This window comes from Lissotriton vulgaris, chromosome 5 (assembly GCF_964263255.1).
Source record: "Lissotriton vulgaris chromosome 5, aLisVul1.2, whole genome shotgun sequence".
Classification (NCBI taxonomy): Eukaryota; Metazoa; Chordata; class Amphibia; order Caudata; family Salamandridae; genus Lissotriton; species Lissotriton vulgaris.
The window spans coordinates 14,976,815-15,003,502 of NC_141693.1; the positions used below are offsets into that span (position 1 = coordinate 14,976,815).

At 48.6% G+C, this 26,688-nt stretch overlaps 1 protein-coding gene across 1 annotated transcript in view; it reads left to right on the forward strand.

The window, feature by feature from the left end:
• LOC147710000 (class I histocompatibility antigen, Gogo-OKO alpha chain-like) overlaps positions 1 to 26,688 on the forward strand; it is a 341,396-nt gene that overhangs the window by 172,743 nt on the left and 141,965 nt on the right. Inside the window, exon 4 of the mRNA XM_086920677.1 lies at positions 19,682 to 19,942. Within this exon, the coding sequence (XP_086776803.1) occupies positions 19,682 to 19,942 (261 nt within the window). The remainder of the gene's footprint in view (positions 1 to 19,681; positions 19,943 to 26,688) is intronic.

The following is a 26,688-nucleotide window of genomic DNA, read 5'->3' on the forward strand; positions in this document are numbered from 1 at the left end:
CACTGAACTCATCCAGTCCAACCAACACCTGGTTGACCAACCTCTGAAAGGTGGCAGGGGCATTCTTCATCCCAAATGGCATAAACTGGGACTGGAAATGCCCATCTGGTCTGGAGAATGATGACCTCTCCTTTGCCCCATCAGTCAAGGTGATCTGCCAGTACCCAGACGTCACATCAAACGTGCTGAGGTACCGTGAAGCCCCATACCGATCGATGAGCTCATCAGCTCTCGGGATGGGGTGCGCATCGGTCTTCGTGACCGAATTGAGCCCTCGGTAGTCCACACAGAACCGGATTTCGGGTGTGGCACCCGGCGCTGCAGCCTTCGGGACCAAGACCACTGGGCTGGCCCAAGGACTGCTGGAGGACTCAATCACCCCAAGTGCAAGCATCTTTGAGACCTCCTCTTTGATGCAAGCCCTTACCCTGTTAGTTACCCTGTAAGACTTGTGCTTCACAGGTTAGCTGTCTCCTGTATCCACATCATGGACGCACCAATCTGTGATACTGAGATCCAGGGAGAACAGATCAGAAAACTGTCCCAGCAACTGGCGGCAGTCATTCTGTTTCTCAGGGGTCAGGGTGGAAGAAAGGTTAACACCATCCACTGACCCATCTTGCTCTGAAGCTGACAGGAGGTCAGGAAGAGGCTCAGTCTCCTCCTCCATTCCAGCATCTGTCGCCAAGAGCATGCCCACTTCAGACCTCTCTAAGTGGGACTTAAGGCGGTTGACATGCAGGACCCTCAAGGGGTTCCTGGGAGACCGCAAGTCCACCAAGTAGGTAACTGAACTCTTGCACTCCACAACCTCAAATGGTCCGGTCCACTTATCTTGGAGTGCGCAGGGCTCCACAGGGGCCATGACCCACACTTTCTGGCCAGGTTGAAGCTCCACCAGAGTGGCATTCTGGTCATACCACCGCTTCATCTCCACCTGGCTGGCTTCCAGATTCGCCTCAGCGAGTTGCCTGAAACGCCTAGTCTGGTTCCTGAAGGCCAGCATGTAGCTATACATCCTGGGGAGGTCTCCTGGGAGTTGCTCCCAGCCTTCTTTGACCAGACTCAGAGGTCCTCTGACCGGGTGTCCATAGAGAAGCTCAAAGGGACTGAACCTTAGAGATTTCTGTGGCACCTCCCGGTACGCAAGCAACAGGCATTGTAAGAGGACGTCCGACTTACGCCTCATGGGTTCCTCAAGACCCATAATCATGCCTTTCAGGGTTCGGTTGAACCTTTCAACCAACCAGTTTCCTTGTGGGTGGTAAGGAGTGGTGAACTTGTAGGTTACCCCACACTCCTGCCACAGGGACTTCATGTACTTCGAATTTAAGCTGGTGTCCCTGTCAGACACAACCTCTCGAGGGAATCCTACTCGTGAGAAAATTCCCATCAGTGCTCCTCCCACCACGGGGGCCGTCACTGTCCTCAGAGGTATGGCTTCCGGGTACCGGGTGGTATGGTAAATGTAAATGTAAATGTTTATTTATTTATTTATTTTGAAGGTTTTATAACAAGATCTTTGCAGATATCAGAGCGCTTTACAAAGCATGGATACAAACAGGAGAGTAGATAACAGTCCATTGGGCATAGTGTGGTTGTAGGTAATAAGTGGGGTGAGGTAGGTACATGGGGGAGCATAGTAAAACAGGTACATCAATAATGCTAATAGTACAAATAAGTGGGAGCAAAGACAGTCAGGTAAGACAATAGTACAAGTAATAAAACAATCACAGGGATCGAGCGGATAGTACAGGTCGGTGCAGAGTCTTTAACAAATCCACAGTAATAGTTCAAGTGTATTTAGCCATGAGGATAGCCTTTACTTCTTTCTTAAAAAGTGTAGTGGAGTAGATGAGCCTGGTTTCAGGAGGGAGTGAGTTCCAAATCCTGGGTGCCATTCCTGAGAAAGAGAGTTTATAAGTTTTTTCCTTCCTGAATCTTCGAGGTTTTAGCAAAAGATTATTTGTGCCTCTAGTGTTTCTAGAGCCGCCAGAAATTGTCAGCTTCTGGTTGAGGTATCCGGGTGAGCTCAAGTGTACAGCCTTGTGTGTCATGCAGGCGATTTTCAGATGTATTCTGGCTTCAAAAGGCAGCCAGTTCAGGGATTTCAGGTCAGGGGAAATATGCAAGTGTTTTTTTGACCTAGTGATGAGTCTCGCTGCAGCGTTTAGAGAAGCTCTTAGGGGTGCAGTAGTAGTTAGGGGGAGACTGCAGAGGGCGGTGCTGCCGTATTCTATTCGCGGGATGACTAGTGCTTGTACTGCAGTTTGGAAGTCTTTGGCTGGGAGGAAGGGTTTAAGTTTCCTCAGGGTATTGATTTGGTAGTTCGCTCCCTTAGTTGCCTTGCTGATATGTTGCTGCATGTTGAGATTGGTGTTGAGTGTTATGCCTAAAGATTTTGCTGAGTCCACGATGGTGGGTTGGACATCGAGTGCAGTTAGGTGTTTAAGCCAAATTTGAGTGGTAGAGATCTTTGCGGGAGGTGAGATCAGAAGGAACTCTGTTTTCAAAGCATTGAGTTTGAGATGATTATCGGCAAGCCAGGATTGGGTGCTTCTGATCGTTGAGTTCAGGAGCAAAATGTCTTTGGGGGATTGTAATTTGAGATATAGTTGGGTGTCATCGGCGTACATGTGAAAGTGTACATTGGATGCTTGTAGCAAGGTGGTGAGAGGTTCCATAACTAGGTTGAACAAAGTTGGGGATAGGGAGGATCCTTGGGGGACAACTAACGAAACAGGTATTGGCGAGGACATCAAGTTGTTGCTCTTGAATTTCTGCGACCTGTTGTGTAGAAAGGAAGTGAACCATTTGAGAACAGTCCCAGATAGACCCATTCTTGTGTTTAATAGTTCGAGTAAATTATCATGTTTGACGGTGTCGAATGCTGAAGAGAGACCAAGAAGGATGAGGAGGCAGGTATCGTTTTGATCTAGGATTTGAAGGGCGTCGTCAATTATGTGAGTCATAGCAGTTTCTGTACTGTGTCCTGCTCGGAAGCCTGATTGATGAGGGTTGAGGAGATCAAACTGATCAATGTGTTTAGTCAATTGTAGTTGTGCGCATTTTTCCAACCGTTTGGCGAGAGTGGGAATATTGGTAATGGGACAGTAATTGTTTAGATCAGAGGGGTCGGCTGTAGGTTTCTTTAGTAAGGGCGTGACTACTTTGAGGGAGTCAGGGATGGTTCCTTGTTGAAGTGAGCTGTTGATAATTCTAGTCCAGAGTGGAAGGAGCACAGGTGTGAAGACTTTAACGGCGTTAGCAGGGAGGGGGGCCGTGAGGTGATTTGATGGTTTCAATGTACTGAGCAGTTTGCCAATTTCTTCTTCAGTGTAGGTGCCAAAGGATGACCAGGTAGCATTGTTTTTTGGTTCAGTGTGTGCTATGCAGTGGGGTTTAGCGTAAAGGCTTGCGTCAATGAGGAGATCGCTCTTTATGTTGTCAGTTTTTTTAATAAAGAAAGCGGCGAAGTCTTCACAGGAGGGTGCTTCGCGCATAGTGCTGAGTGGTTGGGGTTGTTCCTTGGATTGTGTTCTGATTAGCTCAAACAGTTTTCTCGGACGTTTTTTTGCTTGGTCGAGCTGGAGGCTAAAGAAGACTGATTTTGAGCGTTTTATCTTCCTGAAGTACCTGGGCACCCCCAAGGTGAAGCCAGGCATCCTAGCGTTGTTAGGTCCACCAAGACCAGGATGAACCTGTTGCTCATGGCTATCTTGGGGTCCAGTGGCCCCACAATGTCAATCCCCACTCGCTCAAAGGGGGTACTGACCACAGGGAATCGCTGGAGAGGAGCCTTCTGCTTCCTCCCACTCTTTTCACTTGCCTGGCAAGTCAGACAGGTCCTGCAATTAATTAGTGTCTGAACTCCTGCGCATTAGGGGCCAATAAAAGTGGGTGACAAGCCTCTCAAAGGTCTTGTCCTGCCCCAGATGTCCTGCCAATGGCACATCATGAGCCAGCCCCAGTAGGAAGGCTCTGAAGCTCTGGGGTACCACCAGCACACAGGCTGACCCAGGTTCAGCAACCTTAGGCTCACTATACAGGAGACCATTCTCCCAATAGATCCAATGTGATCCGGACCGATCACCTGCTGCCTTGCTTGCAGCCTGCTGCGGCAAGCCCTCAAGAGAAGGGCATTCTCTCTGCTCCGTGCAGAATTCCTCCCTGGAGGGGCCTCCTTCTTGCTGCCAATGGGTCAGCTCAGGCAGGTCCCCCAGTTCAGCTACTTGTTCCCCGGTAGGCTCCTGGGCATCCCCCTCAGGGTCTACCTCCTCCTGGGCCGTGGGAGCTATGAGGGCCGGTCTCCCATGCCCCCTGCCACTTCTTTCTAAGGTAGGTTCCTGGGCCTCCCTCTCAGGCTCCAGGTCCTCTTGAGCACCCCTGCTGGCTGCCATTGACCGGGTGGTCACGCACTCCCAGTCAGGCAGACCTACCATCCTCAGGTGAGTACTCTTCTCCACCTTTCCCCGAGGGGAGTTCTCCAAATCGTTCCCCAACAAACAGTTAACAGGCATGGTGGACCTGAAGAGTACCGGAGACCCCCCCCCTCACTCGAAGGAAACCTGAGTCATTGGACAATGACTCTGTGTTGTCGGCGTTAACAACTCGGCAGAATGCATGTGGGACAACCTGCTCTTGAGACACCAGGTGAAACCTGACAGCTGTCACACTGGCTCCTGTGTCTCTAAGAGCCTCCACCTTTTGGACATTGATGGTCACCCACTGCCCATATTTCTTAGTGTTCCTGGGCAGTTGGTTCTCTTGGACCATCTCACAGTCTCCTAAAGAGACAAGGGACATCTCTGCAGGACCCCGCCCACCTTGTTCTTCCACCTCCTCCCCAAAGGCTACACTAGCCATCTGCCGGGGCGGAGCACCAGTGGGTGCTGGTTTACCAAATAGGCGGCACCCGGGATCATTCGCCCTATGACCCAGGTCCCCACATCGGTAACATCTCAGGGATCCCTGTGGAACAGGATTACCTGTTGGGACCACTGGCTTCTTCTCAGGGGGAGGCTGGGAACCTTTCCCTTGGGGATTACTTTGGGGCCCTCTACGGAACTCCCTCTGTTTACCCATGTCCCCCCACTCTTCTGCTGGGGACCCTGCCCCCTTTGGCTGAGTCTCCCATGTGACCCTTGTGGACCCTGGTACTGACCCAGCTGTCCGTCTCCTCAGCAAGCTTCCGAGGGTTAGTCAGCTTGCTATCAATCAGGTGCTGGCGCAGCTCTGGAAAACAATTATCAGACAAGTGCTCCCATGCAATCAAATCAAAGAGACCTTGAAAATCATTAACTTTGCTGCCCTTTACCCAACCATCCAATGCTCTGCAAAAGAACGTGACATACTCGACCCAGGTACTACCTTCGATTTTCTTGCACTTCCTGAACCTCTGCATATAGAGCTCAGGAGTCAAACCATACCTAGTCAAGAGTGCCTCTTTCATGTGGCTATAGGAATTATGGACTTCAGAAGGCAAGTCCAACAGTGTGTCCCGACCCTCGCTTAGGAACCTTCCCCACAACCCTGCTCCCCAATCTCTCTCAGGGACCCGGCGGGAAGACATGGCTACCTCATAGGCTCTGAAACACTGCCCAATATCATCATTCTTGAAGAATTCCTTTACCACATCTTTGGGGATGTACACTCTACCTTCCACTGGCACTGACGGTGTGCTGCCACCAGAGGGAGTAATCTCTAGGCTCCTAGCTTTCAGATCCAACTCCCTCAAAACTTTGTTGTGCTCCATCTGTAATCTCTTTTCCTCTAGAGCCATCTTCTTGCTTTCTAGCTCCAGTTGCCCATTCAATTTGAGCTTGGCCATCTCCATTTCATGCATCCTGTTTTCTTTCCTGTCCGCCAACTCTTCTGGGGACAGACCTCGGGCAGAAACACTGCTACACACTGGGAGGGCATGCCCCTCCTCTCAAGACCCAGTGGCCCATCAAATCGCTGCTCTGCATCCTCAAACTCCACTAAATCACCAGTGGCATTCCTTGCCTCGATCCAGGCACTCAGCACCTTGTGGAATTGGTCTTTCTTGGAGATTCCTGGTGTGGAAATTTTAAACTTTTTGCAGAAGCTCTTGAGCTGGGCGTTGGTGTAGCTTTCTAGTTTCTCTTCCTCCCAATCACAGTCAGCAGATCCAATAGACGCTGCCTTTTCCACTCTGACTGAACCAGGCATGATTAAAAAAAATGGAGATCTCTGGCAAAAGCAAGTATCAAAAGTACGTGGTTGCGTTATGGTCTGCACTCACTAAGTAGTGTTCACCAATCACTGTATATGAGTCACAAATGCAAATTCGGATCCCTTCCGCTGCCTACCAATGTTAGAATCGGGGATCTATGGTTGGCACAGGTAGGTACTTGTGACAAGCAGGGACCCCCTCCTCTAGTCAGGGCAAGGGAATTACCCTCTTAAAATAACCCCTGCTCACCCTCTAGGTTGCGTGGCGTGAGCAGTCAAGGCTTATTTCAGACACAATGTAAATTAAGCAGTTGTGACCACATACAGTAACCCAGTGACAACACTACAAATGGACACCACACAAGGTTTCATATAAAAAATACATATACTTTATATAGAGTTACCACAAGACCAATAAACGACAAAAAGAATCCACAGTACTATTTAACTTCAAGAGTTCTGGTTAAAAGGTGTAAATCAATGTTCTGTGCGAGTCGGTACCGAGTCGGTAGCCTCCTCCGGCTACAGCGTGTTGAAACCTCAACTCAAGCTCAGTTCATTGAAACCATTTTTTTTCTGGTTCTTACTAAACAGTCCTTTCAATGCAGCACAGGTAAAGATGCCGTGTGATAAATTAATTACAGTTAATAAAATGTTTGGGAGTTACCATACGCCACATCGTGCAGGTTCTGTCTTTGGACCACGCTGTTTGTTATTATCGGGACCTCATCCATCAATGGATTATTACCTTTGTTCATTTATAGATTTAAGAACTTAAAAGTTGATATCTGATAACATTTGGGCATCTAGTTTCTTCCACTCTTAGATCGGTTTGCAGGAACTTCAGGTGTCTATACAGATTGTTGCAATAGCGCACTATCTGGTGCTCTTGACTTTTGGATAGAGAATCTTCATTTAAAACCCTAGGACAGTGGTTCACAAACGTTTCTCTCCTGATGACCCCCATTGAGTCACTGCTGGAAGCCGGGGACCCCCAAGCAATTTGTATGATTTAAATGTCAAACATTAAAACTGTAATTCGAAAAAAAGAAACACACTCGGGGGCACATCAAACAAAAAGTAGACTCGAATTATTAAAGATTTTAGTATTTTGTATATTAACTTTTTTTTGCAAAAATCTTAATGAGAAGGATGGTGCTGCATCTAGCAACTAACATTTCATTGTTTGGTTTTATTTTGCTGCCAGAGGCTCCTCCTCCTGCCAAGGTTGGACTGGAAACCTAAAGTTGCTCTGGCAAATGTTGTCAGACCAGTCCCTGTACAGTGCACACCAAGTGCAGCGAGTGAGCCTAACCACTACAAAGGGGGCTTTGGGGGGGGCGCTCCCCATAGAAACTTTGGGGGGAAATTGTGCATTTTACTAGACATTTGACATTATATATTGAATTGTATTAGCTTTTAAAGCATAGTAAATAATGACCTTATATGCACCAGGATTCAACAATCTTTTGTGAATCTTCAATGATTGACAATCTTCAATGATTCCCTCACTACTACCATCCAACAGTGCCTCTCATCTCTCCATAGCACATGTATTTCATTTATTTTTTAGCACCTCTCACACCACTGTAGGGTGTCAGAATACTTTACATCACACACATACAGAGAAAATGAATAATATATGTGTAGATCAATTAATAGAAAATGTTACATAAGGCAAAGGGGACTACAAGGTGTAGGATTCGCTTGTCATCCATACTGGTAGGCGTTTTTTAAGAGTGCTTGCTCTGGAGAAGCACAAACTCAGGAGTCAGAACTTAACACAGGGGTTAGCGTTGACTTTAATAATAAGGATTTTTTTTATACCCACAAACCTTTTCAGCAGCATCGGGATAATGAAAGACTGGGAAAAAGCATAATTTCCTAACTTGTACCATGAATTTTGCATTTTTTTTTTTAATCTTTTTATTGACAGTATAAGTAAGAGTAATCATATTAGGTTCGACATAAACATAATTTGCACATTACTTAGTTCTTACATGCTTGTCGTATCCGTTTAGTGATTAAGCATTTTCATTTTATACAACTACAGTTAGTACCAATGAAACATCCCCCACCCTTCCCCTCCCTCCCGTGGCACTTACATGTAGTCACAATAGTCATTTGTGGTACTCGGTCTAGTCTAGTACAATCAGTTCACTGTTGTTATCCCGTCTTAACCTTACAGAGGACTATAAACAGTTCTAATCATATGCTGATTCTGTTCCTTGCACCCGGAACAACTCACGACATCCATAATATGGGTTGGCTATACTCAAACGACGCCTTACACCTAGGCATCTGCGGTTAAACCGTCAGATGTAGTGCCGTCACCCGCCTCAAGGGACCCCAGTAGAGTGTTCCAATCTAGTGATATTGGGGTTTTTCTGAGTCCCTTACGCTCTTCGCCTTGCAATGTCAAGCCCTCAGCCTTCCCCCAGCGCACTACCTCAGCTCTCCACATCTCTGGATCTGGCGGTCTAGCCGACTTCCATTTCATTGTTATGGTACGCTTAGCAAGGAGCAAGGCTAGGTCTGTGAAACGTGTAGCTACGCTCTTCTTCCGCTCTGTAGGGCCCAGTCCCAGTATAGCATAATCTAATGCAGCATATGGTTTGGAAGGAGCCAGCCAGGCGAAGGCATCTTGAACTGTCTTCCAATAGTATCCCAGCTTCGGGCAATCCCATAGCATATGTATTAATCGCGCATCATCTGCGCCGCACCTGGGGCATGTGTCAGCTGTGTTGGGGAACATTTTGTGTAGGCGGTGGGGCGTCAAGTACGCCCTATGCAATATCATAAGCTGTATGAACTTAAATTTCGGGTTTCTCGACACCTTCCTCGGGAACTTGAGAATACGCTCCCATTCCTTATCCCTGACTGGCCTCCCTAAATCGCCTTCCCATTTGTCTCGCAATGGCTGCAATGGTATCACCCTGCCCTCCCGTATACCATTCATTATCCATTTTGTTAGGTGACTGCCCGATCCCATCAGGTACTGCATTGTTAGTAGCGGGTTCGTGAGCGGTTCCTCTCCGGTCGGCGCCCATGTCTGTGCTATATAATGACGTACCCCAGCATGTAAGAGAAACAGTCCTCCCGAGGTGTGATGCATGTTCCGAAAGTCCTCGAAGGGCATAACCTGACCATCCGCAAACAAATCCCCAATCTGTGTCACTCCTGCATGGTGCCACTCAGTGAGCACTTGACTCGATAGTGTGCCCAATCCTACAGGGAGTCCTAATAGTGGTATCGTGGGTGCATAAGAGGATGTAGGGGACGTGTATTTCACTGCTTTCCTCCAATAGCTAATCTCGAGTCTAAGCAAGGGGGGCGTTGACCTTGGGACTTCCGCCCTTGGTAGTAACAGGGTGTGAATCCTCTCCCTATTCCGGTCCGCCTCTGACATGTCTATTTCATGCAAGTTGCGTCCCGCCAACCAGTAGGCCAGCCATTGCAGTTGACAGGCGTAGTTGTACGCTTGGAAATCCGGGACCCCCATTCCGCCCGCCGAAGTGGGGAGCTGTAGTTTAGCTAGACTAATGCGTCGTCTCCCCGGTCCCCACACCAGCTCCGTTAGTAGGGTATTTAGCAGCTTAAACATGGAAGCAGGGATCATGAATGGTAGGCTCGTGAAGTAGTAAAGAAGGCGGGGTAGTACTACCATCTTAGAGATGGCCACTCTGCCAGCTACCGATAGTGGTAACGCGGTCCAGAACTGTATTTGCGATTTCAGTGCCGCGGATGCCCTGCCCAGGTTTCCATCGAGCATATCCCTTGCACCTCTATATACCTGTATCCCCAGGTAGCGAAAAGGTTGTCTCCGCCATCTGGAAAATGTGCGGCGCGAAGGGCAGCCGGGCGGGCGCCCCTGCAGTGGAGAAGCAGAACCCGTAGGACTTGTGCTCGCTAATGGTGAGTCCCGATAGTGTTCTAAAGGTTTCAAATATTTCAGTAACAGGGTCCAACTCCCCCCTCAGATCTCTTAAGTAAATGATAATATCATCAGCATAAGCCGATACCACGTGAATAGTCCCATCTCTGCATATGCCCCTGTGGTGCGCCGATCTACGGAGTTTGCAGAGCAGTGGTTCTAGTGCCAAGATAAATAATAGCGGGGACAGCGGGCATCCCTGTCGCGTTCCCTTCATTATGTTCAGTTGCGCCGATATGCACCTGTTTGTGCGGACCCTGGCCGTTGGGCGGGTATACAACAACTGAACCCAGGTAATATACTCGGGTGGTATCTCGAACTTCGCGAATGTCGCAAACATATAATCCCATCTGAGGGAATCAAACGCTTGCTTCAGATCTGGGGAGATATAGCCCTCCGTCCCGCCTGTGCTCGGTCACAGAGCATAAGTTGGCTGAGCCTCCGCAGGTTCATAGCCGTGCTTCTGCCAGGCACAAAGCCGCATTGATCGGGGTGTATCAGCTGTGGGATATATTGTGCTAGCCTCGTCGCAAGGACCTTACTCAATATTTCATAATCCGTATTTAATAAGGATAGGGGTCTGTAGTTAGCCAGGTCTAAACCGTTCCTGTCCGGCTTCAGTAGTGACACTATCAGGGCCTGTAGCAATGATTGCGGCAGTCCCCTCGTTCGTAACGCTTCTTGGTACACCACCTGTAGACGCGAGGCTAGGAGATCAATAAAGACCTCATAGAATTCAGCCGGGAGGCCGTCCGTTCCAGGGGTTTTATTCCGCGGGAGTGCGCGTACAGCCTGGCGTATCTCTGCAACCGTGATAGGGCGTGACAGCTCCTCACTCTGGTGTTTTTCTAGCCGGGGCAAATATAATCCCTCCATAAACTCCTCAAATGTCGTGTCAGACAGTGGACTATGTGGGCCATACAGTGTTTCATAGTAGTTCCTAAATGCAGTGTTAATGTCTATTTGTGTCGTGGCTGGTGACCCTCCTTGATCGGTGACCTCTATTATAGGCAGATGCACCGGATCATCCCGTATCAATCGGGCTAGTAAGGGTCCGGACCTCTCTGCTTGCGCGTGTTGGCGGCATGTGTAATCTCTATAATCCAGCACTCTCAGCTCTTCTAGGAGCTCGGCGTGTTGGATACGCGCCTCTTGCAGTGGTGTGAAAGGTATGTTCGTTCCCACAGCTTCGCTTTCTAGCATAGCCAGGCGCCCCTCTACCTCCCGAAGTCTCCCCATGACAGTGTGGCTCATGCCCACCCGTATGCACATCGCCTCCCCTCTGATGGACACCTTAAAGGCGTCCCATTCTATTTGTCGCGAACCAGTCGAACCAGTGTTTATGTCAAAGTAGTTTGTTATTGTGTCAGCAAGCGATGCCCGAAAGACCGTGTCTTCTAGCTAGTCTGGTGCAAGACGCCACGTTGGTATAGGCATCGGGACCTTCCCCCACTGTACCGTAACTTCTACCGGGTTGTGGTCAGAGAAAGTTTTGCCCATATGTTCCGCTGTGATCACCTCCCCCATCAATGGTTTAGCGCAAAAAACACGGTCTATCCTGGTATGGAGCTTATGGGGCGGCGAGTAGAAGGTGTACTCTCTATTCAGCAAGTGTTTACAACGCCATGCATCAGCCAGATTCCATCCCTCCGCCCACTGCGCAAGCGCGTCAGCCTGTCTCCTACTCTCAGTGGCCTGTAGAGGCGGATGTGACCTGTCTAGTGAGATATCCAACACTGCATTAAAGTCCCCACCTATAATCCAATGATACTCTGCCCAGTCTGCCAAAACTCTATTGACGGTGGACAAAAAGTCCGACTGGCCTGAATTCGGCGCGTAAATACTGCCAAGCACTACAGGTAAGCCATCTAGCATCCCACGGATGAATACGTATCTTCCCTCAGTATCCAGTCTCACATCCACCAATTTAAAGGGAACTGAGTTCCTGAGCCATATAGCTGCCCCCCTCGAGAACACAGAATAAGAGGTAGCAAACTGTTGTCCCTTCCATTTTTTGAGTAATTTCACGCTTTCTGCACTGTTCAGATGAGTCTCTTGCAGGCAAGCTATCATAACATTTCTCTGGTTGAGTTGTGCCAACAGTCTATGTCTCTTGTGGACTGACCCCATACCTCGTACGTTCCAGGTGCACATTTTATAGGTGTTAAGAGTCCCCATTTTGGTCTGCGGTAGATATGGTTAGCGGGCTCTGTACCTTAATGATTGAGTGTGTGACATGTAACGACACAGGTGCCAAAACAACGTGTAACCCTACTACTGCAAGGTCCCCAATCGAAAACCCTTGGGGTCCAAACAGTGTTGCCCAACATGGGCAACAGGTAAATCGTAACATGTCTATGCGGTGGGGAGTGGGAACCACTGATACCTGCCCAGAGCCTTTTGGTGGTACTTCAGCTGGCCCTTAGCTATCGTGTCCCTCACCCCCGCTTCCTGCTCAAGGCCCATACTTTACCAACCGGAGTCTTCTAATGGTGCAATCAGATTTCATTCGCTGCTTGGGCTGTGATTTTGGGAAAGAGCTGCAGGCTATCTGCCGATCCCGACAGAGCGGCTGCCTACATCTGATTCGCCTCTCGCATCATGTGCAGCCAGTGCAGCCTCTGTCAGCTGGTCTATCTCTGTTGTCTTTCCAGATCGGGCCGATGTTGTCCCTCCACTTGCCGTTGATCCCTTCACGCGTTCTTCACGTGTGTCAGTCCGTTGCTGCTCTCCCTGGCGTGAGGGTTCTCCGCCCCGGTCTTCGTCAAACGGATCCTGCGTGTTCGGCGGTGATAGCGTTATTTCCATCCATTCTGCAGCTTCGTCAGGTGTCTTAAAGAAATGCGACTTGTTTTCATATATTATTTTCAGGCGAGCTGGGAACAGTAGAGCGTATTTCAAGTTCCTATCTCGTAATTTACGCTTTATCCCCAGAAATGTCGATCTGGCTCTCTGTACTGCCGGGGTGAAGTCTGGGTATACTGAGATGGTCTTATCCTCATACCTCAGCGGTGCCTTTTCCCTCGCCACTCTCAGCACTGAGTCTCTGTCCTTATAATGTAAAAGGCGCGCTATTAGCGGGCGTGGCGGTGCTCCCGGTCTAGGTGGTTTCGCTGGCATCCTGTGCGCCCTCTCCACACTATATAGCGGGGTAAGATCTTGTGGGCCCACAACCTTTTTCAGCAAGTCTTCCACGAATTGTGTGGGATTCCTCCCCTCACTGCGCTCCGGAATTCCCGAAATTCACACGTTATTGCGGCGGGCCCGCCGTTCAGCATCGTCCATCTTATCCCAGAGCAGCTTGATCTGTTTCTCCATATGCTCTATTTTCGTGGAGTGATACGTTTGTTGTGGGATCAGATCATCAAGCGCGATCTTGTGTTCCGAGACCTTTTCCGCCAGTTTATTGTGATCTGCTCTAAGAAGTGACAGGCCAGTTGCCACGTTGTCCATACGCAGCTCTAGTAGTTCCCTGGATGCCTTTATTTCGGCCAGTATAAGGTCTAGTTTAGCGTCCTGCGTGCACTTGCCCGTCGGTGGGATGAACTCCATGTTGGAGGAGGCTAGCGGATCCTCCGATCCAGTGGATTGAAAGTCTGCGTTGGTGCCGTGATCTTGTGCCTTGGCTCTGTTCCTCCCCATGGCCCTCGTTTGCAGAGCGGCGGTGACAAAAACACCCCTGTGTGCCGGGTGCCAATGTTTGCATAGCGGTCCTTCAGTCACAGCGCACACAGGACCTACAGCCTTTCCACAGATGCTTATGTAGGAGTGGGTGCAGATGTACCTGTAGTCTACAGTGTTGTATCCGGCTCCAGCGCCAGGTTCCAATTGCGCCCCTAGGTGATATGCAGCAGGTGTTACGCCGTCTTCCCTCACAAGGTCTGGCACCACGCCGCAGTCGGAGAATCGTTTAACGCCGCTCGCGGCACTCCCGGGATTTATACAGCGTATGAGTAGGAGGCCAGTTCCCCTCGTCCCTCCGTAGTCACTATCTTGCGCTCAGGTCTCACCAGTCTCGGGTCTCTGCTGTCTGAAGTGGGCCCCAGCTGCTGGACCGTGGCAGGCGGCGCGTAGGGTTCTCGTACCTCGCTGCTGTTGTAAGGCACTAGATGTTGTTTCACTCCTGTGTCTGCACTGGCTGCGTCATAGTCTGTTCCCACCCAGTGGTGTAATGGCGGCCGGCGCGGCAAGTCTAAGATGGCGTGTTTCTGTTTCGGCTCTTCAGCACAGGCACGTACCTCTGCCCGAGCAGTCACTGGGGCTCGCATGCGGGTCCTGCGGATGGATAGCAGCGGTAATCAGGGCACCCGGTCAGTGGTAGTGAATCAGCCGTTGTCCCTTCAGTTCCTCCTTGCCGAGGTATTCCTCTGCCCCGGTGCTCCAGTCACCGCCTCCGGTCACTCCCAGGATTTTCCTGCTGCCGGCTCGGGGATCACAGCCACATCGCGCCGCATGTACACCAATCCCGCGGGTATCTGCGGTACTGGCGTAGACACACTCCAGCCACTCTGACGCCTCAAGGCTCGGCTCCACTCAAATGGTCCCCACGCGCCGCAGCTCCGACAGCGCTCACCGAGGCCGGCTCGCTACTCCACTCCAGCCCGCGGATTGCAGCGGGGTTTCAGGCCTCTCCGGCGCCAGTCGTCCTCGCTCCTAGCTAGACGTCGGGGCTTGCAGTTGATTGTCGATTGTACACCACACTCACGTCATGTTCAGGGGATGCATGGGCGACCGGGGAACACTGTGAGGCAGGATAATTAGCTAATATTGCGGGCAATGGACGGAGCTACTTCAGAACACGTCCGCCTTGCTCGGCTCGTGGCCACGCCCCCCCACCATGAATTTTGCATGCAGCTCTTTTACGGAGGTTTATAGCTCACTGTGCTAGATTATGATTGGAACTTGTGAATTGCACAGTAACAAAATATTCTCTGTGGCAAAAGCAGGAACCCACTGACCTATGCACAAAACAAATTTTTTTTAATGCATGGTAGACATTCTTTGCAGCAGGCATATTAACCATCTGCACTTCCTTAGATGAGTCAAAGCTGCCACTGGACAAAACCCCCATCTCTCTGCAGCATGTACATTAATCACCGGAGTTATAGTGCAACTTTTATTGCTGCCCAAAAACTGCTCATTATACAAGGAACTTTGCAGTGCTTTTAAAACTGCTGTCTGCAGACCCCCTGGGAATGTGTCACGAACCCCTAGGGGTCCGTGGACCCCAGTTTGGGAACCACTACCCTAGGATATACATTGAACAAGCCCTGAAGAAGCAAGGTAGGGCCGGAAAGCAGAATACACTGACAGCTCTTGCGCTCGTGCATATTTTTAAATCAATTTTTAAACTTGTGTGTTATCCTATGGTGACTTTTTAAAAACTGTTGGGGGCATTACAAATTCGTTTCTTTACTCACTTGCCGCATGCCGATCACCTCTCCCCGGTCCACCGCAGTTATAGAGTGCTGATTGAGTGGAGGGAGCTCGGGTGACGGTTACGGCTGCATTTTGGAATCACTCACTTCCGGCAGCACAGTTTACTCCGCCATTTCTAGACGTGCTCTAGTTCTCTACTGGCTTGCCCACCGCAGCTTCAAAATCAGCTGATAAGGCCGACGCGTAGCGGGCGCGCCGGCGGCTCGCCCGTCTGCGCCCGACCGGGACCAGGGGCCAGAACCCCTGCCCTCCCGCTGATTTATACAGCGGAAAAGCTACGGCCCCTCTGTATGGGTGAGCACATTCTAGAGGCTAATGTTCAAGCGAGGCTGTTGACTGAAAACGTACTGAGGACTAACAGCACGGAGGCTACGGTCAGGCCATCTCATTTGTTGATTGAGGGAAAGACCTATGCCCCTACAGCAAGGGGTTTGAAGGTAGCGGTGCTTAATATACGTTCTCTACAAAAGCACCATCTTGAGGTTTTTTTCCCTATTGCAAGATGGGGATATAAACATTTTGGCTCTTACGGAAACCTGGTTAGGGGACATGTCAGCCCCAGATATTGTCGCAGCACTTCCAACAGAATTTGATGCCTTCTGGCAAAACAGACCAGTTCCTTTTTAAAAAGAGCCTTATGGTCATTCAAATAATGGCAGAAAACTGTGATAATGTAGATATCTTGGGGGTAAAAATCTTCTTGAAATCATCCTGCATCGTACTCATGGTAGTTTATCGGCCCCCAAGGACCACCCCTTGCTTTAATGAGCTTTTTCTGGAACTCATCACTGATCTATGTTCCAGATATAAACGTCTTTTAGTAGTGGGGGATTTTAACTACCATTTGGACAAGTCACAGAGAGAGTCAGCAGCGGGTCTATTTGAGACCGCCATGCTCTCAATGGACCTTCAGCAATTGGTCAACAATCCTACCCATGTAAAGGGCCACAGGCTTGACCTTATCTGGACCTCACAGTCTCGGCCACAGGTAACAGACATCAGCCCCTGTGCCTGGTCCGATCACTCGCTTCTTAGATGCTGGGTCCCAAGCGATAGTCAAGTACCGCAGGCCCTACCTCTGTGGAGGAAGGTAAGAATTTAGAAAAATATTGAGGCAGATCACTTAATAGCTACCCTGCACTTAATTTTGCCCCTTAGTACGGAAATAGCCAACCTGGACCATGAAAGTGAAGCCATACTGACTCATCAACAGCAGGCTATTGACATAGTGGCACCGGAACGGAAAGAAAAAGTCAGAGATAAAGGAAAGGGGCCTCCATGGTTCAATGAAGCACTAAGGGAAAAAAAATCTTCTCCGTCAAGCTGAGAGGCGGTGGCGACAAAGCTTCGAGTCAGTAGAGCTAAATGCCTACAAAGCCCTCCTCTCTACGTACAAATTAGCTATCTTAGCCAGTAAAGCAGAGTATTATGAGGGAAGGATTGTCCTGGCAGAAAATAAACAGAAAGAGACGTTCGCCATTCTGAAGGAACTGAGTCAAAAAGCCGAGAAGAAATCCACAATCGCATCTTTAGACTGTGATGTTTTCCAGGAGTTTTTCCTCCAGAAAGTTAAGGACATCATCTCGGAAATTGCTAGAACCCCCACTGACCCCAGTTTCCTCCACCAGACCATTTCCCCTCCCTGCCTCAGCAGTCAGTTGTCTAATTTCCCCAAACTTGTCTCAGCCACCCTAGTATCATTAGCAAACCATACCAAATCAGGTTCTCGAGTAGACCCCTGCCCCCTGAGGATCTTTCAAATGGCCCTGCCAGGGCTGGAGAAGCAGGTCTTGGAACTGCTAAATAATTCTCTGGATTTGGGCTATTTACCGATAAATCTCAAAGAAGCCAAGGTCACCCCCCTGCTGAAAAAACCTGGTGCGGATACCCTGACTTAAAAAAACGATAGACCCATCTCTCAGCTCCCCTTTCTAGCTAAGATGTTGGAACAGCACTTATTAAAGATACTTTCGAGGTATCTGGAGGACCACCAGCTACTCCAAGCTAGACAGGCCGGCTTTAGTGCTCATCATTGCACAGAGCTAGTGCTATTGTCCGTTCTGGATGAGCTCAGAGTTAGGGCCGATAATAAACAGCCGAGTGTCCTGATTTTATTAGATCTGTCAGCGGCATTCAGTATGGTCAGCCATAACATACTGCTGAACCGTCTCACCAATCTGGGTATTAATGGGCAAGCATATCAATGGCTAAAGTCATTTCTGTCTGACCGTACTCAGAGTTCAGCTGTGTAAGCAGTTATCGGATCTGGGCTCCCTGGCCTGTGGAGTACCCCAGGCTCTGCACTATCCCCACTCCTTTTTAATATCTATTTGCAACCCCTTTTGGAGACTCTGACTCACATGGATTATCAGGTTTTTAATACGCCGATGACACTCAACTTCTTATTAGGATTAATAACTCCTGCCAGGCCCATGAGTCGGCTAAAAAACTGCTCAGGTTCACTGTAAATTGGATGACAGCTAATTCATTGAAAATAAATCTGTGTAAGACTGAAGTGCTTGTCATTCCAACAAGTAATAGCCCATGGTGTGATCTCTTCTGGCCTCCGGAACTAGGTTTAGTTCCGGCACCAGTCCCGGTCGTAAAAAGCCTGGGGCTGAAAAATGATTCTGATCTATCTATGTCTTGTCAGGTTACCACTGTAGTAGGAACCTGCACTGGCTTACTCAGGCAGCTATGAAAACTCGCTCCTCTCCTGTCAACATCTTCACTGCAGTCAATTGTCTCTGCCACTGTCATCTCCAGGCTGGATTACGGGAATGCCCTTTACATTGGCCTTCCCCAGAAGCTCATCAGGAGACTGCAGGTGGTACAGAACGATGCGGCTAGGCTCATCTTTAGACTCCCTAGAAAGACACAAGCTACCCCTCTGTTACATAAACTACATTGGCTTCCTATCAAACAGAGAGCACAGTTCAAGGGTATATGTATCGCCCACAAGGCAATCTACGGTCAGGCACCCAAGTATATAAAAGATCGCTTGGAGAAATATGTTCCTGGCCGGGCTCTGCGATCATCTGAGGCCTGTAGATTAGCTCCCCCCAGGTACATCTCTAAATCCAAAGGGGGTAGAGCGTTTTCTGTTTCCCTCCCGCAGATCTGGAACGATCTGCCAGAGTACCTGCATAAGGAACCTGCTCTGCTCACCTTTAGGAAGCTTTTAAAAACATTCCTATTTAGAGGCGTTAACAACTGCGTAACTCCTGCTACCGCCACTGCCATGACATTTCTGCCCCAGTGACTTGCTCACTCTTCTCTAGAAGCGCTTAGAGACCTGATAGTGATTTGTGCTATATAAAAGTCATATAACATAACATATTGTACAAAACGCTTTGACTACAGCAAGAATCCAAGACGAAAAGGATATGTTTTAAAAGACTTAATGAATAAAGAATCTCCTTTTATCAAAAAAAGATTCTCTGAGTCTGTGCATTTGCGGGCCAATTGCTGCTGTGATTAATCAGAGTGTTATTAACCAAATAATTGTTGGGGTGTGGGTTGTGAGTCACATCTTATTTAAATCTGACAGAGATTTTTCTCCCGGTTTTGTAGACAAGACGGCTGGTCCTCCTGACTCGAGCACCACAGTTTTTTGAATAACAAGCAACCTGTGTTTGTGTTGTGTGCGGTGTCCTATTGCCTCAGCCTCTTCTTGGTAAATCGCTTGATAAATTAATTATAAAAATTGGATGTGAGGTTCCCTGTAATCCCGTAACCGGGTCTGTATCCAGCAACGCTACTTTGACATCATCTTGTTTCTCCTCCATCGAGCCTCTTCCGGTTAGCCCCAACATCTGTCACCGTCTTTGGTCCTTTCTTTGAGCTCCTAGTAGCATCCTCAGTTCTTTGTAGGATGGAGCTACCAATGTAGTTGAGTCTGTGATCTGAGATGGCTGTAGTGAGGCTTCTCCTAGCAGCCCCTCTACCCAGGTCCCTCCTCTGTGCAGGTGCTCATGGCGTCCTGGAAGGGTGTGAAGGGGGTAGTCAAAGCACGTGCTGAAGAAAAGTGTCGCTGGTAGTAACTCCAAATAACGTACTGGGCAAATCCTAAGGTGATTGTTGTGTAATTGTTCTTATTGTGTTTCCTTCCAGTTGCCCCTCAAACAATGGTTACACGAAGAAAGAAGGGCGATCGCACCCTTCTGACTGGCTACGCCTATGGATTTTATCCCAGAGACATTGAGGTCAAATGGGTCAGGAATGGTGTAGAGATGCCCTGGGAATCGAGCGAAATCCTGCCAAACCCTGACGGAACCTACCAGGCCAAGAAAACAGTGGAAGTTCAGGAAGGAGATGATGAGAAAATGTACAAATATGAGGTGTATCACAGCATCCTACCGGACACTGTGTACGGTAAGTGCACTTTGGTGTGTAGCGGTTGATTGTGAGGGTGGTGCACATATTGACTTCTTTTGGTCCCTGGTTTGATCTGTTCCTGTCACTGGCTCTAGGCCCAGCCACAGAAGTGGAGTACATTTTTATAGGGAGATTTGTGGGAATGCTGGTGGTAGAAATTTGCAGGTCCATGCAGATTTCAGAAGTTTCCCTCACATAAGTGTGAGGAAATTGTGTGAGCTTAGCCAAAGGCTGCGGTTCGAAGGGCATTCTGAGTAAGAAAACCTAGTGGGATTCATCCAGGTCACCCCGCCCTAGACTCCCCTGAAAAAAATGAATCAAGGATCGTTGTTACAGAGCGGCGCTAGCCACTCTGTAAGTATAGTTAGGGTTCCCAGAGACAGGATTTCCTTGGATTTTGGACCGTTAATAACTTTGCGCCCATTTGACAAATCTGTGCAAAACTTTGCAGACCTATTCCTTTTTCTACATTGGCAGATGATGCAAAATTTGGCGGAGATTTGTCAAAGGTGTGCAAAGAAAAAGAGGGCGGGGGTCCCAAAGCGTGTTTTTACACCAATGCATTTTCCATAGACTTTGTACTCACATGTGGCGGGCAAAAACCGGATTCACATGAATTTATGCAGGATTATAGATTATGGTGTGCGGGTGATCCTTTATGGTACTATAGGTAAAAGGGGCAAGTATTTGTTAAGTTACAAAGTATTTTTGCATCACTTCTTTCCAGACACACACTTCGCCTGCCCCCGCTGTCAAACCCCGGAAGCAGATTTTAAACATATGTTCTGGGACTGCCCCATACTCCAGGGGTTCTGGGACAAGGTCCATCGGACCCTTGAAGAGGTAACTGCCATCACAACCATGTCTACATGGGAAGCATGTGCGCTCGGGATCTTCCGCAGGCGGAAAACCGAGAAAGTGCAGTATCGTTTTCTTTCACTGGCCATTCTTTTGGCAAAGCGAGGAATAGCATGCATTGGAGAGCCCCCACGGGTCCACCGGAAGCAGCCTGGATAGGCACCATGCATAAATGGGGAAAAGCAGAGGAAGAGATACTCCGGGAGGAGGAAGTGAAGGGGCACCGCAAACACCCTATATCCCTAGAATGGGCCCAGTTAATGCACCAATTCACACAAACAACGAACCGATAAGAGACACTGGCAATCTTGCAGTCCCCGACCAGTACAGCCACTCCGGCCCCTACACCCCAATGACAAATTCAACAAACCACCTGAACACCACATAGCCTCGCACCCTGTGACCCCTGCCATCCAGCACCCGCTGCTGACTCCCCGCACACCACCGCACTATACACTCAAGGATCATTGCAACCCTACACCAGCACAGCTGATAACCTCCCGCTCCCCCATTGGACCCCCCCCCCCACCCAAACAGGTTTACCCCAAAGGTTAAAAAGGTTAGAAAGTTTGGACAGGAAGGGGTATTCCCCCCCCTGCCGGTGGTTTTTTGGTAAAGCCTATAGACAAGGACGACATGACAACACATGCAGACACGTATCATCCCGGCCCCTGTTGGCAATACCTGAGACGACTAAGTGAAAGTCAACATAAGACAGAGCCGATACCAGGTTCAGAATGATGGATCGCTTGCCACAGACAGTCTCTGCTTTCCTCAGGGGTCAACTACTGACATCGCAGGGGACTATTTGATAGACATTAATGGACCGAACAGCTTGGAATGGTTGATTAACACAAGATTACTGTATAGGAATCCCCACTCTGCTCTTACTGATATTGTGTACTTACAGTAATATACCACTGTACTGCATAATCACTGTCATGCTGAATGTAAACTGCAAACAAAAACCCAATAAACAAATTCAAACAAAAAAAGTTACAAAGTATTTTAACTTGGAGATATCTGTTGCTGCAGTAGTTTCACAACATGTCATGAAAGTACTGCGGTGCATGCCGATGACAAGGCATCATGGAGTTGGCTAATGACCACCTTTACAAAAGTGAAAGGCAGCCGTGTTGTTTTAAGAGGACTTTGGCAAAGTTGTGGGTTAGGGCCTTCGATATAGGTAAGTTTTAGGTCTTAGATTCTTTCCTAACACTTTACTATAATTAGAAAGAGGTAGGTAAAATTATTTATTTTTTATATATTTGAAAAAAAGTATTACGGAAGTACAGCGGTACATAAAATGAAAAAAGAAAAACACTTGTACAACATTTTTAAATACACTGTACTACTCCACATTTCACAAATAGTGTAGTACAGTGTATTTTCAATTTTTTACATATTTTATTCTTTATATAAAAGTCTATGGGGTACCGCTGTAATACCTACACATTAGAGCGCTATTTAAACAAGCATTTGCAATGCAATAGGTCTCGCATTTAGGCGAGTTTGAGCTATTGACATTGCAAATAACAATGCCTATTTTTGTTTTCGTTTTCAAAACGTAAGTAAAAGGCATTTTCATTTAGAATGCAAATAGCTGAAACTTGCGTAAATGCGACACGTGTTGCATTGCATTCTTTGGAAAGACGAATTTGCAATTTGCAGAAATGTAATAATAGAAGTTAAGACAAACATGTGACGGAGTAGGCTGTGTTTAGAGAAATAAGGTGTAAGGTGATGAAAAGTATGAAAATGTCAGGAAAAAAGGAGCGGAGACAATCTTAGGTCGTGGTGGGTTTATGCAGGGTTTTAGGAATGTAGAGGAGGGTTTTTCATTGAGTATGCAATATGAGGATGCAATACTTTCGAAAGAAACATTATTATTTGCATGGAATATAGCGCTGTATTCGATACTTTGGACAGGCACTAGATTCAGATGAACAGTAGTCCCACTGCTGAGATACCACTAGAGCACTGCCTGAGCAAAAACAGCAGATCAGCCCCGGACTTCACAGAACACTGGGGCATTTTATCAAGGCGGGCGATATGAAATTATCGCCACTTTTGCGGCCGTTTTTGACCGCAAAGCGGCGATAATTTCATTGCCCTATTAGCAAGCTGTCGCTAACATCAGTTAGCGACAGCTTTGAGGCGATAGCGAGCGGTTTGGGTCCCGCTTTGCATGTTAGCGATATTTATCGCTAATGACATGCAAAGTGGGCGTACCCAACCTGTTAGCGACTGAAAGCAGTCGCTAACATCGCTATCGCCTATTATCAACGCAGGCATAGCGATAACAAAATTTGCGCAAAGCGCGAATATTGCTAAAACTAACGCCTGCTCAGACCACTTCGTAACCTGTACATCTAATGGGAGTTGGATATACAGGTTAAGACCTTATTGGCGTTAATGCCTGAATATTGCTGTATTCTCAGCAATATTCACGCATTAAGCTGCTATCGCCGGATATTTTATCGCATTTGAGATCAACGTTGCTAATAGCACGTTATCACAGCGATAAAATCCGGCGATGCGCGGCGATAAATTTTTTTCCCTGAGCTCATTTAGCGATAAATACCGCTAGTTGTTGATAATATGCCCCACTGTCCTTTGTTAGATCATTGGGGGAGGGGGCTGTGGTTTCTGTTTAAACTGGGGATGTTTTTTGGCCAGGCCTGTTCTTTTGTCTTTCTCGGATTGCTGTGTCTGGAGGGTTGGGGTGTAGAAATTCCACACCTCCTCCTGCCTCTATTATGGGCACTCCTGCTTGGAGGCAGCCCTGTGCTCCCTGCTGGTTGAGGCATGATTTACACAAAGGCTGTGTGTGTGAGGAGGGTGTGGGCGGCTCTAAGATGGACACTTAAAAGAGAACAGCCCTAAATTGGTCTGCAGCAGGATTTAAGGAAAGGAAAAAACGATTCTTCAAATAAAAGTGAGGTGCGTTCATCAGTATAATCGGTTTCCGCTCTGTGGTCTCTGTTCCTCACAGGTTATTTGTAGCTTTTAGTTGCTGGAATACGGCAGATAGTGGGTAAATGGACTCGGGACTGCTCACCTACAGCAGCAAAGTCAGGGAGCCACAGGCTTCCTAAATATGCATCAACACAGTCCAAACCTCTGCCCACAGACTCCCATAGCGCTTGTGGGTACAAAACAACAGGAGGGAAGGGTGACATCGCATGTCTGGCCCATGCTGTGCAGTGTAAAAAGTGGAACTATGAATTCCAGAATGCAAACTGCTTTAGACTTAAAAAAAAAAAAAAAGACAGTGGCTCCAAGTGTTACTCGTGGTATACGGGCAGCTGAGCACTCGCTCAACATCTGTGCAGCCCTTGGAATTGTGTTACCGTAACCGGTAATGGCCTTTCAGGTGTATAGCGCCCAGAGAACACTGCCCGGGATTTGCCATTGACCTGATTTCTTGAGGATCTATGCATCAAGCTATACATTGTTTAGGTGTACTGCTTGTGTTTTTAATCGATGTCCGTCTGTCTGTCCCTTCAAGTGTTTGTGAAAGAGTTATGAATCTGTTGAAATCAGAGCTTGCGCCCCCAAGCGGAACAAAGCGCACACTGGTCCTGCTCACTGCAAGTTCACACACTGCTCATTCAATTGGTGGCCTCTTTGCTGATGCAGCGAGTGGAAAGGCCATTTAGAATTAATTTGTATTAGGGCAGAAATTAGAAGAGCACCGAGTAGTGAGAACACCCAATCATGCTCACCCGTTGCCAAGTAGGGAAACACTCCCATTCTGGGCTTATTAACTATCTGCCCGCCCACTGCTTGGTCCTGATAAACAGGGTGCCTGCCTGTGCCGAGGAAAACAATAGTCACAAATGTATGTTCACGCACTGCTTGAGTGTGGATTAGGAGAATTTTAAAAATAATTTTTAAGGAGATAAACGTTCTATTAAAGCACATCGCAGATGCTGCCTGTAGCCTCGCAGGTCCCTAGTCCCCGAGGAGTGGAAGGTGATTGGTGGGGACATAGTGCCAATATCGGCCCACTCACCAGCCCTCTAGTAGCAACATACATGAAGCATAAATAAGCAGACAAGACAACTTTTTGTTGGAGAGAAAATTGCTGCAGGTTTATTAGCATCCACATATGCCAACATGGTGGGTTATCTTACAGGCGATCCAAAGGCAAGCCGCCCCTCGCGGCCTACCAGCTGAAGGGCCAACTTGCATCGTGGCCTTAGCCAATCGTTGCTTAGCGGTTGTGGTGAGGGGATAGCCACTCCCACTTCTGGTGAACCATCGGTCCACCCACTTGCTCACGCCCCCCCCCCCCTCCCCCACCCCCCTATGAGGGGCGGAGCGTTCAAGCGACCCCCGGTTGTACAGGTTTCCAACCGCCCGTAGGATAGCGGGGCGCCGTCGCACCCCAGGGTCCACCGCACAGACTTCCTGGGGATATTAGGCCTCAGCACCCTTTGTGCTCCTGAAGAGGGAACCCCTGAGTACCTTTCCGCCTCTGTAACTCCGCCACAGCGCTAGGTGTGGCGACCGTCGCAGCCAGGGCCCCCCAACAAGGCCGGCATTCTTACTTACATCCTGCTATTTCTAGGGCCTCTCCCCTATCCAGCAAGAACCAGTCCATGCTTATAATGGGCAGATGTACCCCTCGCTCCCAAAACACCCTGCGACTTTGGCGTGTAGCACCCAAGCCTAATGAGTCCCAGTCTCCTCTGCCCAAAGCAATTACGCATAGCGCAGAACTTCCTGCGCGCAAGCTCCATCGCCACACCTGCCATGCTCCCTGCCACATGAGCCTGGGGTGATTTCCGACCACTGACGTTTACCTGCCCCCTTGGATGCAAAGTTGCACCGGGTGGTTATTGTGGTCTTCTAATCTGGTTCGTACTTTGCCACATTGACCAGACAATTCCCTTGTTATTTTAAATTATTCCTGGTGCACATAGCAAAGGTGTCACAACAGGCTTGAGGGAATAAGGGTATGGTGTCTGTCATTAGACCCTGTACCATTTCGTGAAGTGCCGACCATAGATGCTCGGGCCCCGTTATCCACCTTTGACCCTTGATACTTACACCAGGGTTGGTGTCGAACTACAAGATTGTGCGTCACTTGTTTCGCTATAGTCCTTTTTGGTGGCTTCGCGGCGATCCATCTGTGTCCCTGTAAATGCTGTGTCACGCACTTCAGCCCTATAATGTCCTAGCCCGTCCCTCAAAGACACCTACAGCCCGCTCCCCCCCCGCAGCTTCGGAGAGGTGTTATGGCGCCTTGACACCTTCGGGTTTTAGTTTGCGCGGTACAAGATGCAAAATAAATAAATAAATAATGGCCCAGGACACCCCAGTCTGTGTTTCTAACATAATCCCCTCTACAGGCTCCACCTATTGTGATTGGCTACCCCTGTCCTGGTAGGCCTGTCAGAGGCCAATCCCGCCCCTTTGGTGACTATCTTGCCATGGGGTATGTGCCCTAAGCACGGGTGTCCTCGCATATTTGCCGTGGAAATAGGGGAAACCCACGAACGAATACTTGCCCGTTTTTGAGCAGTGGGAACACCCAACAATCCTTCTTCAATCATTTTTGCCAAATAAAGCTCAGCCCCCTTGCTCCATCAGCATATTGCACCCAAACCTATAAAATAGCTGGCCGCTTCTGCCAAAGCCTGGCTATAGGACGGGACTTTTTGTCTGTCTAGGATGATCTTGAGGGTCCATCCCTTGGTGCATTCTTGCAACACTTAACCTATTACATCAGTTGGACAGCCCACTGTCTGGCCGCTAGCTACTCTGTCATGAGTATAAGGCCAGTTTGAGTTTTGCATAGGCAACGTCCCTACTAACACTGTGTAGAGTATCTCTTCGTGTTTATCACATGTTCTATTCGTCCCCCTTTGTCTGGC